This window comes from Neltuma alba, unplaced genomic scaffold, assembly GCF_004799145.2.
Source record: "Neltuma alba isolate B1F8T4 unplaced genomic scaffold, ASM479914v2 tig00013459_pilon, whole genome shotgun sequence".
Classification (NCBI taxonomy): Eukaryota; Viridiplantae; Streptophyta; class Magnoliopsida; order Fabales; family Fabaceae; genus Neltuma; species Neltuma alba.
In genome coordinates this window covers 222,843-238,233 of record NW_021637695.1, presented here as the reverse complement: position 1 = coordinate 238,233, position 15,391 = coordinate 222,843, and the positions used below count along the sequence as shown (strand labels likewise).

Genomic DNA, 15,391 nt, shown 5'->3' with positions numbered 1-15,391 from the left:
TATTTGTCCTAAATAGGTGTTGTCTTTCCTAAAATATCCTTGCTAATCAAGTGTATTGACTAAAACTATTATTGTTAGAAGGGTTACTTTCGAAAAAATGTGTAAATATGAGAGATAAAATATATTGGAGTCTTATATTTAGGACCAAAATAAAAGTCAAATAGGGTCTTATATTAAAAACCGGAGGTAGTATAATATTTTATTTTAGTCATGAAAAACTTCTTAATAAATTTCATCTCAAATTAATTCACAAAAAAAAACTGTTTCCTCAAAATAATAACACTGGTTGCGAATTTTGGTTGCTCGTATATACGGTAACAATTTTTGGAAATCGTTTATTCGTTAAAATGTATGTTAAGTTGTGCTTTTTGGGCTGCCGCGGTGATGCCTACGATTATATATTGCTTCCATCATACAAGTCTAATATTTATACTCTTAGAGGGGGGGGGTGTTAGTGGTATGGAAATATAAATATCTCAAATGTGAGTTCTAGTTTGTAGTGTGTAACTACAAACTGATACGGTAAAGTTCAGATGAGAGGGCAAGCTGCTGGTGAGATTAGTAAAACTTATCTAGTTTTGGGATGTTAGAAGGGCGGTGAAACAGCTGATCCCTTCTTATTCTTATTATTGATCCTTCCACTGCCTTCTTATTAGCTTTATATAAACGTTGTCGTGATTAAGCATGAATTTGCTTTAGGGTATGTTTGGCTCAATGAGAGGAAGGGGAAGGGAGGGATTTTAATAGAGGGAAGGGAAGGGGAGGAGAGTGGAAGGATTTTAATATTATCTTGTTTGGATTTATAAAAAAAGAGGGGGAGGGGAGGGAAAAATATTTTAATATGAACAATTTTGCTCTTATTTTATTTAAAGCATGGGCATAATTGTCACAACATGACAAAATATAGACATAATGGTTACAACATGATAAAATATAGGCATAATAGTCATAATATGATAAAATATTGCCTTTTCCCTTCAAATCCTCCCAATTTTGGAGGGGAGGTTGAGGAGGGGAGGGGAGGGGAAATTTTAAAAAATTTTCCCTCCCCTCCTAAAATTTGTGTGTTGCCAAACAAGGGGAAATGATTAAAATCCCTCCTCTTCCCTCCCCTCCCTCCCAAATCCCTCATACCAAACACACCCTTAGTGTGAATGACTGAATAGAAGAATTTGGATACTTCCCTTCACTTCAATAATTTGGATACTTGTAATCTAATGCAGCGTATTACAGGGAACTAAGGATGGCTTGAAGTGTTTTTCCCCTCTAATCTGAGAAGAGAAGTACTTTCACTAAAAACAAAAACAAAAAAAAGGGACAAAAACAAAGATAATCAACAGCCCAAACCCTCTTGATAACCAATGAGGAAAATGATAATAAATGATGACTTCTAAAGTAGGGGGGTGGATCAATTAATTCAGTCGAATCCTTACGCGACTCGCAGTCTTACTGTGAATTTTGGATGACGGTGCGAGGTTTGCTACATCTTAGAAGTTAGCTATGCAATTTATGGTTGGTTTTTCTTTTCGGGACATGTGAAAGATTTTTTTTTTTTTTGATAAGCTAGAAAACAAAGAAAAGACAAGTGACTATCTAGCTAGTAGTAGCCTTCGCAACAATACTCTGAACTGAATCAGAACCGACGACCTGAAGTCCTACGCCGTGGTGGAGATAATCATGCAGAAATTGCGAGTCTCAGGGTACTTCATAATATAATGATATAATGATATGCGGGGTGATAGACTAGCAAGCGAAACAGAAGTTCTAGTTCTATTATTGCTGTAGAATGACACATGCCGCCATAATCTTTCAGTTATGGCATCATAAATAGATTGAGCAGAACATCTTCAAATCAGTACACCCACTGCCAGGAGGTGGGTTAATCTGACCTAAGCAATATATTTGGAGAGAATGGCTGCAAGTAGGATAAGCTAACGAAACTAATTAAAAAATAAAAACAAAAAAAAGGGGAGGGCCGGGGTGTTGAGTTCTGTATATGATTGTATTTGGTGCTATAGTTTAAGCTACTTAATTGATGGACTGCCCTTTTCTTTTGGCAACGTTCTTGAATCTCTGTTAGGCTCTAATGTCATGTTGATTTTTGGCATGTGATTATACGTGGAGCTATTCACTATAGCTAAATAGCTTCAAGTTGCATGATTAGGCTGTGGCTACTCGAGGATGGAGTGGAACTGGAACTGCTCTACGTTATAAAATGAAAGGGTTGGTAGAAGAAAATACAATGGTTAGGGGCTCTACTATGTAGAGTTAAGCTAGGGAATGAATCAGCAATCACAAGGAGTCGAGGGCAATCGGTTCTGGTAGTGGCTGCACTTGAAGGGCAGGTATAGGGTCGTGAGGGTATGGCAGTTGTCCCGGCCCAACCAACTTTTCCCTGGTTATTACACTCTTCATATCTTCAATTACATTCCTCACTTCATTTGCAAGCTCTATCACCATGTCATCCTCATGGCCTGCAAATCATGACCAAAACTCATCAAACAAGCATAGACCAACAAATTCTCTTCCCCTTTTGCATGTAGACACCCGGGGGGGGGGGGGGGATTGTCAATGCAAGCACTAGACCTAGATGAAACTCACCAATATCATGCATGGCCTTTTCTAGAAGGAAAATATAGTCCCTGTTGTTCCCGCAAGGGCCACAAGCAGTTGCTATTTGCCTGAATGATCTCCAGACATCAGATAAACCAAAAGGGAAAGGTAGCATTTACACATAAACGGGGGAAACAGCAATATACCTTGCCATGTCACCCAGTGGGGCAGGTCCCAGGTAATATTTGTTTGATTTGTCTGGTGTTGATGTGAATCTGGATTGTAGAAATGAGTATGTCAGTAGATTCGTCTTCAGAACAAACCGATGGCGTGAAATTTTAACGGGGCCCTGTTGAAGATAAAGAAATAAAACTGATAGGCAATCCATGATAACTTACACGATCACTCCAGTTAAAGCTGGGTGCAGTGCATTAGTTTCCTACAAAAATCACAAATTAGCAGCAAATCTAAATCTAAATAAAAATAATAATAATTATAATGGTTAGGCAATTATGATTTCTGGCTAACTATTGAAAATCTCACCTCGTAGAAGTCTACGAGAGTCTTTTGATCATATTCACATTCCCTTCGCTCCAAATACTGCGTGAATGACAGGAATGAGGGGAAAATGATATTAAAAGAAGAAATAGCTGAACTAAGTCATTGAAAAATGCCGAGCTTATTATAGTGCCTCCTGCCTCATTTATTTCATACGAGAAGATGAATACTTAAGAGTTAATTCTAGAGATTGCATCAATGAAACCAGATACCTGCATAGCTAATTTTTCCTTTTGAGGGCCTCCACGAACACAATAAGCAGCACCCCACTGTAAAGAGATTAAAGAAGTCATAAAAAGGCGGGGGGGAAACCAATCCTGACTCTTGAGCAATAAAATAGATCCTTACGCAAAGGGCCCCTTCTTTCTCTTCCAATGTGCAAGTCCTTGCGGGGTTTTCAGGTGTACCTCGGTGATCAATGCATGCTGCAATAAGTAAAGGAGATGCCTAAGCAGTGGTAAAAGCTGAGTAAGATTATGATGGTATGTACATAAAAACCTTAAGAGCCTTACCTAGATCAAAGACGCGTCTGTAGCCCTTTATGAAACCAATGACTTTCTCATCATATTCAAATCCCGGGTTCCACACAAGTGAACCATAGCCAAAAACCCAAAACACCATGGCTGTAAAATTCTGAGGAAGAATCCACACTATAATCAATACAATTCACCGGCATGAAAGAAGATATGCTTTAAGCAGATAATGAGAGCATTTGATCTTTCGCAGGAAAAAATTTAATATAAGTGTGATTTGGATAAAACGAAAAACAGGGGAAGCCCCAGTATTTACAATCCTTTTCCCCGTTTGCAATTTTAACATAAAAAGTCCTGACTTTGAAAAACACTAAACTCTATAACCCCGAGTTCAGCTTCCAATTTCTATGGCATTCCGTCGACCTCCTTCCCACAGCGACCATAAGTAAAAGCGGCAGTGACATATACAACAAAACAAAACGCAAAGCGAACCGGTAGGGTTCACAAGAGCGCCTAAACAAAAAATTTTATAGTCTACTGTGCTGGCCATACCAAAAAGGGAGCTAATGACTTAAAAGTAAAGCATCAATTTTAAACAAGCATTGAAGGAGGAAAAACTCAGCTGATATGTACCCAATCACTACATACTTAATTAGGTATGGGCTAATTTCCTTTAACAAATTCAGACGTAAAAATGGGGATCATTCCCACGTTTTTCCCGGTTTTTTCCCGCCCGTTAAGCGATGCATAAATACAATCAATAATCACCATTGCGTGTCTCCTTAGATACTAAATAACAATACGAGAAGCATACGGAAAACGAGAATGCAACATTGAAAAAAACAGGTAGATTCTTACACTAAGATCCGGAAGAGAAAGGAAGAGCTAGAGCAATCTCCGATGGATCCAAATGACAGGACGAGATATGGCGATGGCAAGAAAGAGAGAAACAGTGGGAGGAAAGCTAAACAATTAGGGTTTAGCTTGCCAGATTGAGTTGTGATTGTTTCCCTCTTCCCCTCTCTCTCTCCTTTGGAATGGTTGCTACCCGAACAGGCGATGGGATGAGCCATTGGAGAAGGAGGGCTTCCGATTTTTATAGTGTGCCAAACATGTCATGCATGATTCATGCGTCACGCATGCCTCCCATTGCTATTTTATTATGCCAACTAATTTAATCATTTAATCATTGACGTGATTATCCGACAATTACAACCAAATTTCATCCGGTTAATTAATATTAACTCCACTAATTAATATAAGAGCTAACTGAGGAGTTAACTTTGGTCAATCTTAATTCATTTTATTTTTCAAATTCATAATTTTTTTTTGAAATATTTCAATTGATTTTAAGGGAATAGTTGCTATACATAATTAAAGAGAATAGTTAAGATATACATTTGTTACAAATAATCAACTTAATTAATTATTTTTTAATATTTTTAAATTAGTTATCTAACTCTTATATTTAAAACTATGAGTAGTAATTAATAACAATTGATTCAAATTCATAATTCATAGATAATTAGACAAATTTTTTAAGAGCGCATGGTGTATTGCTAAAAAAAATGAGTGCTTTACAGGCTAAAATTTTATATTCTAATGGGGAAAAATCTTGCGCGTTTATTTTGAAAAAACTATTTTCATTTATCTGTTTTTTTTTGGGTTTGGAGATTATCTGAAAGTAACAATCAACGGGAGTTGGATTTAATGAAAAGAACTAATCCCTCACAATGTGACGAACTAAAGTTCGAATTGTAACTGAGAGAAGTATTTACATTTAGTGTCTGATAGTGTTTCGAATAGAATTGCCTTTAATAAAAAAAATACTATTTTAGTTATTGAAAAAAAAAAAAAAAGAGTAGCAATGGGAGCCGACGATCTCATCCGGTGATAGGTAGGGGAGAGACATGGGCTTGCGGATGCGCTTCGATGTGGCCGCCACCTCCCACGGCTTTGGGAGATAATAAAGTGAAAAAACAAAACAAAAGATTCATTGAACCTGGACAGAAGAATCAGAATGTCACCGGCGCACATCCGAAATAGTGGGCATGGTTCTAGAACGGAATGGAATCGAATTTAACACATGACAGTGAGGAGAAGATTTTTTTTTTTTTTTGCCAGAATATCTCCATTTCATTTAATCAAGAGAAGAACCAAGTCTCACGTACAAGCAAAATGAAACAAAGAAAGAAAATAAAATTGTCAAAACGAACTAAAAACATGCAAATACCGGTAACTATCCTGGATCAACATTAACCCCATTAGCATCATGATGCAAAATTTTCAGAAAAGGAGCGGGTAGTCTCCAAACCCAATCCTCTGGGCTTGACCCATCCAGCATAGCCTTGGCAAGCCAATCAAGGGCAGCATTAGCTTCTCTAAGAATCCATTTAACCACATGGTTCCTAAACATTTTCCTTGATTCCAAAATATTATCAAGGATAGCAACACATCTCCAGTCTGGAAGCTCCTATTGAGTATTAATAAAGCTGACAAGAATTTGATTGTCTGACTCAAATTGCACATCATCAATTTGATTTTCAATTGAGTACTCCATTGCATCATTAAGAGCAATTCCTTCCGCCATTAGTGCAGAATCAGCAGCAGTAATCCTGGCTTTTCTATCAAGCAACATTTCGTTTGAGTCTCTGACCAAGAAAACAGAGGCGACCAACTTGTTTTCTGAGCTAAAAGCACAATCAGAATCGATCTCTAGGGTATTTCTAACAGGAGGGGTCCACTTCATGTCAGCCTTTAGAGGAGGATTAGGTAATATGCTTAGCAACAATGGAGGAAAGGAGTGGACATTGGAGATCTAATTAGGATCCAGATGAGTTGGAATTTGTTTTCTACTAATTGAGAATATTTAAGTGACACATGATGGGTCGTGACTTGTGATTAAGGGGGTATCTGGAAACATTTAAAATTTTTTTTAAATTTTTTTTTTATAATCCAGACAAACTCTTCTACATATTTACTTTGTACCCCAACTCTAAATATAAGACCCATTTTATAGTGTAAATTACATTGTAAAATCAGTCTTATATTTATGATCAGAAAAGTATATCATAAAATTATTTTTAAATTATAATGTAGTTTTCATCTAAACATCCCTAATCAAAGGTCCCATAACGGAACAATAACACCACGACACGAGAGCTACCTTTTCAGTCTTCACCCAACCTCGTGTATGCCGGGTCACCTCTCTATGGAGCTAAGAAATAGGCCCGGCTACCTGTAATGGGCTTAGGGTCATAACCCAAGTCTTTATTATCAGGATTAGGACTGAGCCCACAAACTCATCCTTATGTTAAAAAAAACATACTCTTCTAATCCTATTTATAAGGTAGAGAAAAAAATATTTTTTGATCTTATTTATAGGATACTAAGAGAAATTTTTATATGGATGTATAATTTTATCATTCATTTATTATTGTGTTGACTTTATTTACACGAGATGTAATATATAGGAATAAAGTTAGAAAGTTGTTGAATTTTAAATGAAAATTAATAAAATTTAAGATTTTTATTTATTTGTATGAAATATATTAAAAGTGATTTATAAATAAGATCAGATGAGGATTTTTAAAAGAACATCAATCTTGATCTATATTACAAGATTATATCATGAACCATAACGATAATTTTTAAAAGAATACATACATTTCTGGTCAAAAAAGAATAAATACACTTCGTTCTAATGGGCGAACCCAGTCCTCTTAGAACCAAGGCTTAGCCGCAAGCCCTATGCGTCATTTTAGATCCAGTTATCAAAGCCTGCATTATGGGCTGAGTTTACTGGGTTCAATAAAACACGAGGGAAAGGTTTAGCGGTTCTTCCCGTGCGCGACAGAAGAGACCCGGCTTCAAAATTTTCCTTCCTTGTTCTTGTTTTGATGCTAATTTAACCTCGCCATTATTATGCGTCCGACGTTTTTGGTTCAATCATAGAATGTGAAGCAATTCAATCATCCAACGAGTGTGAGCTAGAAGTAGGAACAAATCGTGCTAGAGATGAAGGAGGAGAAAAATGCGTGCGAATCTCTTCCTGGTTCTCGATGCACGCGATCTCGGGCAGCTCCGGATTGGACCTTAACGGAATCACTCATACTCGTCAATGAGATTGCTGCTGTTGAAGCGGATTGCTTGAGAGCCTTGTCCTCTTATCAGCAGTGGAAAATGATAGCTGAAAACTGCGCCGTTTTGGACGTTGGGCGGGGCTTGAATCAGTGCCGGACGAAGTGGAATTCCTTGCTAGCTGAATACAGCAAGATTAAGGCCTGGCAGTCAAAGTCGCCTCGCAAGTCGTACTGGTCCTTGGAAAGCGAAAGGGCAAAGAAATCTGGTTTGCCTGAGAATTTTGACCATGAATTGTTTAAGGCAATTGATGATCTTGTCAAAGCAAGAAATGAACGTTGGGGGACTGACCCTGAGAGCGATTTCGAAGCAGAGGCTGAGGAGCTTGATGATGATGTGATCGAGGAAACAGGTATGCTTAATCTATCTTGGATTAAGATCGTTGCTGTTGACTTTCTAACAGAGTTTCTTAGTCAAGGTCTTATTGTTTAATTGTCTCTGTCTGCTTTTACGGTAATGTTTATCAGAATAAAATCGGCATGCACCAGATAGTCTTGTAATATGAATGACCCCTATTCATTAAATGTAGTAAAGCTTACTCGTCAAAACACTCTTTTACTTGAGCCACGTAGCAACTATGGTCATAAGCAAAAAAATTTCATACAGCATACATACTAAGATGTAATCGTTTTTTATCATAACCTAATAACAACTATAAGGAGACCTTTCAAATTCAGGTTTACATGCACTCCTTAAAATGACTAAAATTAGCGGTGCTCTCTCACTCTCAGGTTATTTGATAGACAACTACAGCTGATATGCGATGAGTTTAATTATTGTTTCGCAGTACTAATCGTTTTGATTCAGTCATCTGTAAAGACAGATAATCCTAACGTGTTTTTATTTGACAAACGTTGACAGAATTGTTGACTTGATTACTTGTGTCTTGAGCTGCCTCTTCATCATAGAGTTTCAATTTTATTCTTGTTCTTGTTTTAGAGTAATAAGCAGTGGTATATGTATTTGGACACCCTTGGCCTTGGTATTATGGCGGGGGATGAACTGGTCTGTTTTTATGTATTTAACGAGTGAGCGTTGAATTAAGCATTGAAATGAGGAATTTTAACAATGTTATATGCATGTTAGACACCTACTCTATGTATTCAAAGAGCGAGCATTGTGACAAAGAATTTCTGTTGTCCACCTTACATATAGTTTCTTACCTTCGTTAGTGGCAGCAGGGCATGATAGGATCCTTAGTTACTTAATTTTTCCTCTGTAGCTGTAGGGCCTGGCAGTGTTCGAGTGCTTACGTTAGGCTTGTAGCTAGTATGAATACGTCTTAAGCTTAATTATCTGAACCTGATCGATCTGATATGCATAGCTGCCTTGTATGTATTTTAAATCGCAAATGAACGCGTACACTTCAGCAAATGCTTATGTAGGCACCACGAAAACCTACTACTGGAGTATGGGTAAATGCACGTTGTCTTGATTGAGTAAATTAATGAAATCATTCATCAGTAAGTTGTCTGTTGCCCAAATGGATTTTTACCACTTATATCTAGTAGTCTCATCATGGTTAGAAGTCAACATTGATGAGCTTTTATGAATTTGAAAATTAGGGCCCAAAAGAAAAGGGCGGTGGTTTAAATCCAAGAGGCATGCGCAAAAGCTTAAGAATTGCCTTTTAGAGGAGTCTTTAGAACTCTCAAAAGGAAGGCATCAAAGAGACTATGTTAAAGAACGGCCTGAGAAAAGCCAAGAGCCTGAAAAAAATCATGTAGAAGAAGATCATTTGAAAGACTTGGCACGAGAGAGAGCTAATTCGAAACATGCACAAGAAAAACCTTCAAAGGTTGACATGGAAATGTCAGTGAAGAGCCTTGCCAAAGGAAAGCTGCAAGAAGCCCAAGTTAAGGAAAGGCCAAGCAAGACAATAGGCAAGGAAGAAAACGATGAGATGTTGGCTTTGAAATTGCAAGAGTTGGCGGAACAGGTACTGGCCACTAGTACTGAAACAGCAGACTGTCGGACAGATTGCTCACAGAATGTTGAGGCCTATCGAACTGAATTTACGAGACGTCAGGGAGACAAGCTCATAGCAAGCCTTGGAGATCTCGCACACACCCTTAAGCAACTATGCAATCTTCTCCATGAATGTAAATAAACATCACAATTTGCTCGTTTAATTGTCCTATGTTATTGCTATGTTTGTGAATGGACGTTCTTCTATGGGCTACGGCAGCATGGTTTTAGTCTGATGAATCGATTTAGTGCGTTGAAAGATTCCTAACATGGCAGTGATGTATTGAAAGATTTTCATAAAATGCAATTTTATATATAATCTATCCATAAGAAGTTAGACGGGAATAACATTAATTTAATTTGCCTTATTTTGGTTTCCGTTTTTTTTTTTTCAATGTATAGCATTTCTTTCTTTTTTAATATGACTAGGGGCATATAAGTATAACACGTTAAGTATACTTTTTTTTTTGTTGTGCTTTCTTTTCAACATTTAATTTTTTTCAAAAATATTATATGATTTTAAGTTATTAAGTGAGGGGAAAAGAATCTAGTTATAATGCTGCATGAAAAGTCATTGCGTTATTGAATGGTCAAATATAAAATATTAAAAACCGTCGCGACTCCACTGGGGATCGAACCCAGAATCTCTGGTTCCGTAGACCAGCGCCTTATCCATTGGGCCATGGAGTCAACTGATGGGGGGGTGCGTAAAAATTACCTTAATCTTGTAAATGTAAAATCACTGCAGGTGGAAATTCACTTTAAGTTCCCAGGGATTAATAATTTCAACCCTCGAGTCCTCGACCCAAGATTTTGAGTGACAACCGAATTCCTCATGCCATAAATTTACAGATTTACATGTTATGAGAGCGTTGGATATTGAAATGTCCCCAGTATACGAGGATCCTATTTTGTTGGCCAAGTCACAAGTGATCACGATTGAGAGAGTGTGCAGGGTTTTTATTTTCTGAGAGAAAAACTGGGGAGAAGCATAACAGAGAATTTAGGACGCATATGCTTGATGGGCAACAGGCACATGGGATGACAAAGTAAGTACATATGCGGGAGTAAAATTATACATACTAGGGAAGTGAAAAGTCGCAAATTATAACCTATTCACAAAAATTCAGATAAACACCAAAGCTCTAGTTTCAAAAAATGAAACTTGCATGCCATCTGCTATATATTCTTAGGTGCAGACTTATCATCATCACCATCATCGTATTTTACACTTCCAAATTCTTTTTTTTTTTTTTTTTACTAGCTTGACACAATTTTTTTAACACGAATTTAATACACCGCTGTTACAGCGCCGGCAACAAACAAAAGTATATATAAAGACACTGGATTTATAAAATAACGGCTCCTCAGCCTCCCAAAGTTTCAAGCTGAACCTTTCAACTCCTCAAAACTATAAATGGCCCATTTCATACAAACCCTCCAAGCAAGGCTCCGTTCTGGGCATAAACGTTCGCTCATAAAACAACCACCTTGCTCAGAATCCAGAGCACCAGAGAAAACTCAAAGGCAAACAGAGTATGGAGCAATCCTCGATCGAGCGCGAACCCAAACAGCGTTATCCCTACGTTATTGTGCTGTAAATACGTCACTGCATCCAAAGAAATCAAACACAACATGAATATAAACACCTAACGAAGCATCAACATCCTCAAACATTACGAATAAGAGGATAACACTCACCTAAAGCTTGCCTGGTTTGAAAGGAAGACGGCTGTTGAGGGGTTACTGATATGTATATGTCGGAGGTATCATAATCACTCTCATTTCCAAATCCTTCTGGAGTCTGAGATTTCCATTGATTATCGGATTCTGATTCGGCAGACGCGTTTGTGACTAACATGTGCCATCTGGTCGCAATTGCCACTATCCCTTGAGCTCTGTGTGTGATCCTCGCGGCTCCCAGTAGGCACAAGAAGCACCCACATAACTGAACCACCGAACATATCTGCATTTTCCCAATGTTTCATCCCAATACTTTAATTAATTACTTGTTTGATCCACCAGTCATTGTCGCAACGAGTGCTTAATTATATGGTTACTTACCACAAGATCACCGGAATTGAAGAATGTCTTATCGGATTTGGAAGCTAAAACCAGCAGGAGAGCACCCGACTGACTAACGGTGATAGTAACCAAACACCCAATTATGAAGAACCTATATCTATGGCTCGTAACAGACAGCTGCTTTCTGATCTTGACATGCTCACGGAATATCACATTTGCATCAGAGCCACAACCTTCGAATAGCTTATGAACCCCTTCGAATCTCAGTATCTGAAGCTCGCAGGTTAGCCTAAACATCACGCACACCAACAAGAACACCCCTGTTCTGTAAATCCACGAAACCAACATTAACAATAACACGATGGAATTCAGGGGAAACCCGGGGCTTATATGTGGGACAGACACTTTCACTGTTGAGAAAAATATGATCTTGTGGACAAGCTCTACGAAGAAGGATGGTAAGATTATGGCGGCTAAGTATCTGAAGGCCTTCTCCAGCTCTCGCGTGTACCCTCGTCGAACGTACGTAGAGTCGTCCTGCAAGATGTCTAAGAAGAGAAGCTGTCTCAGCCCGTACCTGTGGAAGAAGCGAGAGAGAGTAAAGAAGGAGATAATGGCGAGGATTGATTCTGGTAACTGAACAAGCTTGTTGAAAGAGAGGGGGTCATCTTCAGCGGCGGATTCAGGGACTCGAATGAAGATGGAGGTGAGGATAGGGACGACGATGGCGAGAAACACGAACAAGACGTAAGAGATAAGCTTCCCTAGGCTGGAAGAGTGATCAAGAGCACACCATTTGAGGCTAATCCGAAAGTTTCGGAGCTCGTCGGAGATGATAGACTTGGACCTCGCGTAAGATGGCTGCAAAAGCAGAGGAACGTTATTCGGTTGGCATTGATCGGCGAAAGAGACGCGTCTGCCGGAGCAATCCACGTCAATGGCGGTGCTGGCGGAAGAGTCCATATAGTGTGGTCTGTAATAATGGAAGGGAAAGAGAGAACGAGAGCCACAGGAAATGGCAGCTCTTGATGATTTATATAGATGTGAGTGTATGAAAATGGGGTTTAAAAGAGGAGTGAAGAAGATGAAACCCAGAGAGAAAAAAGTAGAAACCTTGCTTTGTCTCGTGAGAGAGTTGTGTTTGCCTTGTAGGAGAGGGTCTCATGAAAGCCAAGAATAAAGCAGGGATACCGGATTTGTTTATGTATTAGGAGTAGCTTTTTCTATGTGCACGTCCTTCTCATATTCTTTTCTCTTCTGCTAATAGGATCATAAATATGCTTTAGCTGTCATTGTGGAACGTCTGGCTGCGTGCATACACACACACACAAGGCTAGAGCAAAATAAACAGAACTTTTATTTTCTACAATTTTAAGTTTAAAGAATTTATTCTTAGACTGAATTTGAAAGTTAATACCACCTGCTATCTTTAATATAAAAACTATGGGGCTAATTTATGGATATTAAAAAAATTGGTTAAATTAATTTTTTTTATCATAAAATGATATTGTCTTCTTTAAAATATACTGTCTATATTGAAACTATCATTTTATAAAAACTTTTTAATATGTGTTATCAACACAAGAATTATTTAAGAACGAAATTGATAAACATTGAAAGCAGAGCAAATTAAGAATCTTATATTTAAAATCAAATTGAATTTGTAATTAATTAACATGCTACAAGCCTACAATTTTAAAAAAGAATTGGTTTCTTTGTTGAAATTCGTGTCACAAAAGCAGCAAACTCAAAGTTTAGGAACAAAACGCGGTTTACTCTCTTGGCGTTGGATTTAAATATCCCAAGCTGCTCGAGTCAAAAGAAATACATAATGCGCACAAAACTCAAAACAATGTATACATATGGCATAGAACATGTTTTGGTTTCATGTTATAAATCACTTGCGTGATTTTTCACAGATTTAATATTACGATCATATGCGATTTTATGATAGATCTTTCATCTATGCATGCAATGTTTTATTTATACTTTATGACAGTAGAGATTCATCAACGTGACCAGCTTAAATCAAGAAAAGGAAAATAAAGCATCATCCATTTGATCGAGAAAAAATAATTTTAATAGAACATTGAAAATGAGACAGATGAAACCATATGGTAATATTAAATTTTAGTATAACAGTATATATATTATTTATAATAGTTAAGTGGACACCAAAGTAGAAGTGAATGAATAAGCAACAAAGGAGAAGTGCGTGGCGAGGAAATGGGGTCACGGGCCGGGACAGTGAGACTGGTCACTTGTCACTTCCCGTCTCAACTCTCTGCTGTTACGCCCACTACCACTCTTCCACGTCACCAACCAAATCACTCATCGGTCCACTGCCGCCAACTGGATCTGCCTTTTCTCTCTACATTTCTACGTATTACTACTCCCTTTCTTCCATTCAGCTGACTAGAAAATTCACTATAAATAATTTGATGATATATATAAGTAATTTAGAGAGACGATATAACATATACTATAATTAAATAATTTAATAACATTTTAATATCATCAAATTATTTAATTAGATCTTATATTAAGTATTGGAAGTAGTATTATCTATTATTATCTTCAGTTCTTAATATAACAGTTAGTTTGACTTTTATCTTGGTTCTAAATATAAAATCTCAATTCACTTTATCTCTCATATTTATCTTTTTTTTTCCCTCAAGGTAGTCCTTATAATAATGTTAGTTCTAACTACTTATCTGGTCCTTAATATATTTGAGACTTATTTAACTAATTTGATTAAATTAAGAAAGTTAGGCAAGTTAGTTAATTATAATAAATATGGTACTCATCCAGTCCTTAATATGTGTAAGACTTATAGTTAACTAACTTACCTAACTTTCTTAATTTAATTAAATTAGTTAAATGGGTCTTATATTAAGGATCGGAGGAGTATGTTTTTCCTAAAACACCATGATTATCTTTTTTAATATCATTCCTTCCTCTTCTGCTTGATTATGATGGAGGGAGTATCTATAAGGATAATTTAGAAAAAATTGATAAATATGATAAATAGGTCTTATATTTAAGACCAAAATCAATTTAATAATTAGGTCTTATATTAAGGATCAAATGAGTAATATATTTGATTAGTAAGGATATTTTAGAAAACTCCCGGGACCCCCCAAAAAAAAACCGAGAGAGAAGATCCCAATTTTTCAGGCATCATTAGAAGGAAAAACACGCCAAGGAAAAGAATCGCATACAAATAATGCTTGAATGAATTCTATAAAAAAAACTTTAATTTTATTTTCCTCATTTAAAAAAAAAACTGATTGAAACTTATTTGCTGTAAAGACGTTTGTTTATGAACATTTTAAATATTAAACAATATATAATTGTAATAAAAGTTTATATCATCTGCTCAGCGAAAACTTGGAGCTAGACTTCAAGAACTTAGATGGGATGCGCAGAAAATATATCAAGCATCCAAAAAAAAAAAAAACTACCTTAGTTGAGTAAAATTTGCCTGTACTTAAAAGGAAAAAAAAAAGCATAAAAAATGAAAATTATATAATATTGTCCATTGGACTACTGGGGAGAGACGGCCAACCGTCAATGCAAAAGGAAGAGACATAGAGTGTTCATCATAAACAAGGAAAACAACCCCAAACCAGCACACAACCTTGCTCTATAAATGTATTAAACTAACTCTCCTA

At 37.0% G+C, this 15,391-nt stretch overlaps 3 protein-coding genes and 1 non-coding gene across 5 annotated transcripts; 1 reads left to right on the top strand and 3 right to left on the bottom strand.

Annotated features, from left to right (window-relative positions):
* Window positions 1-1,752: 1,752 nt before the first annotated feature.
* On the bottom strand, window positions 1,753-4,563 carry LOC114737522 (gamma-glutamylcyclotransferase 2-2-like). 2 transcript variants are annotated; one of them, XM_028925464.1, is made up of 9 exons: window positions 4,443-4,563; window positions 3,624-3,744; window positions 3,460-3,536; window positions 3,324-3,380; window positions 3,097-3,153; window positions 2,952-2,992; window positions 2,760-2,828; window positions 2,602-2,681; window positions 1,753-2,474 (listed from the first exon to the last, which is right to left on the bottom strand). In XM_028925464.1, exons 2-9 carry the CDS (start codon window positions 3,730-3,732, stop codon window positions 2,293-2,295), a joined length of 672 nt encoding a protein of 223 aa, XP_028781297.1. In that variant the 5' UTR covers window positions 3,733-3,744; window positions 4,443-4,563; the 3' UTR covers window positions 1,753-2,292. The 2 variants fall into 2 exon arrangements, with proteins under 2 accessions (XP_028781297.1, XP_028781298.1); XM_028925465.1 differs by having other exon boundaries at window positions 3,624-3,761; window positions 4,443-4,561.
* Window positions 4,564-7,394: 2,831 nt separating this feature from the next.
* Window positions 7,395-9,994, top strand: LOC114737519 (trihelix transcription factor ASR3). The gene is made up of 2 exons (XM_028925460.1): window positions 7,395-8,076; window positions 9,290-9,994. Exons 1-2 carry the CDS (start codon window positions 7,602-7,604, stop codon window positions 9,832-9,834), a joined length of 1,020 nt encoding a protein of 339 aa, XP_028781293.1. The 5' UTR covers window positions 7,395-7,601; the 3' UTR covers window positions 9,835-9,994.
* A 315-nt stretch (window positions 9,995-10,309) lies between these two features.
* On the bottom strand, window positions 10,310-10,382 carry TRNAR-ACG (transfer RNA arginine (anticodon ACG)). Its single transcript has one exon. It is a non-coding gene; the product is annotated as a tRNA-Arg (tRNA).
* A 383-nt stretch (window positions 10,383-10,765) lies between these two features.
* On the bottom strand, window positions 10,766-12,769 carry LOC114737518 (uncharacterized). The gene is made up of 3 exons (XM_028925459.1): window positions 11,757-12,769; window positions 11,394-11,658; window positions 10,766-11,301 (listed from the first exon to the last, which is right to left on the bottom strand). The coding sequence occupies exons 1-3, from the start codon at window positions 12,678-12,680 to the stop codon at window positions 11,168-11,170; spliced, it is 1,323 nt and encodes a 440-aa protein (XP_028781292.1). The 5' UTR covers window positions 12,681-12,769; the 3' UTR covers window positions 10,766-11,167.
* Between the last annotated feature and the right edge of the window lie 2,622 nt (window positions 12,770-15,391).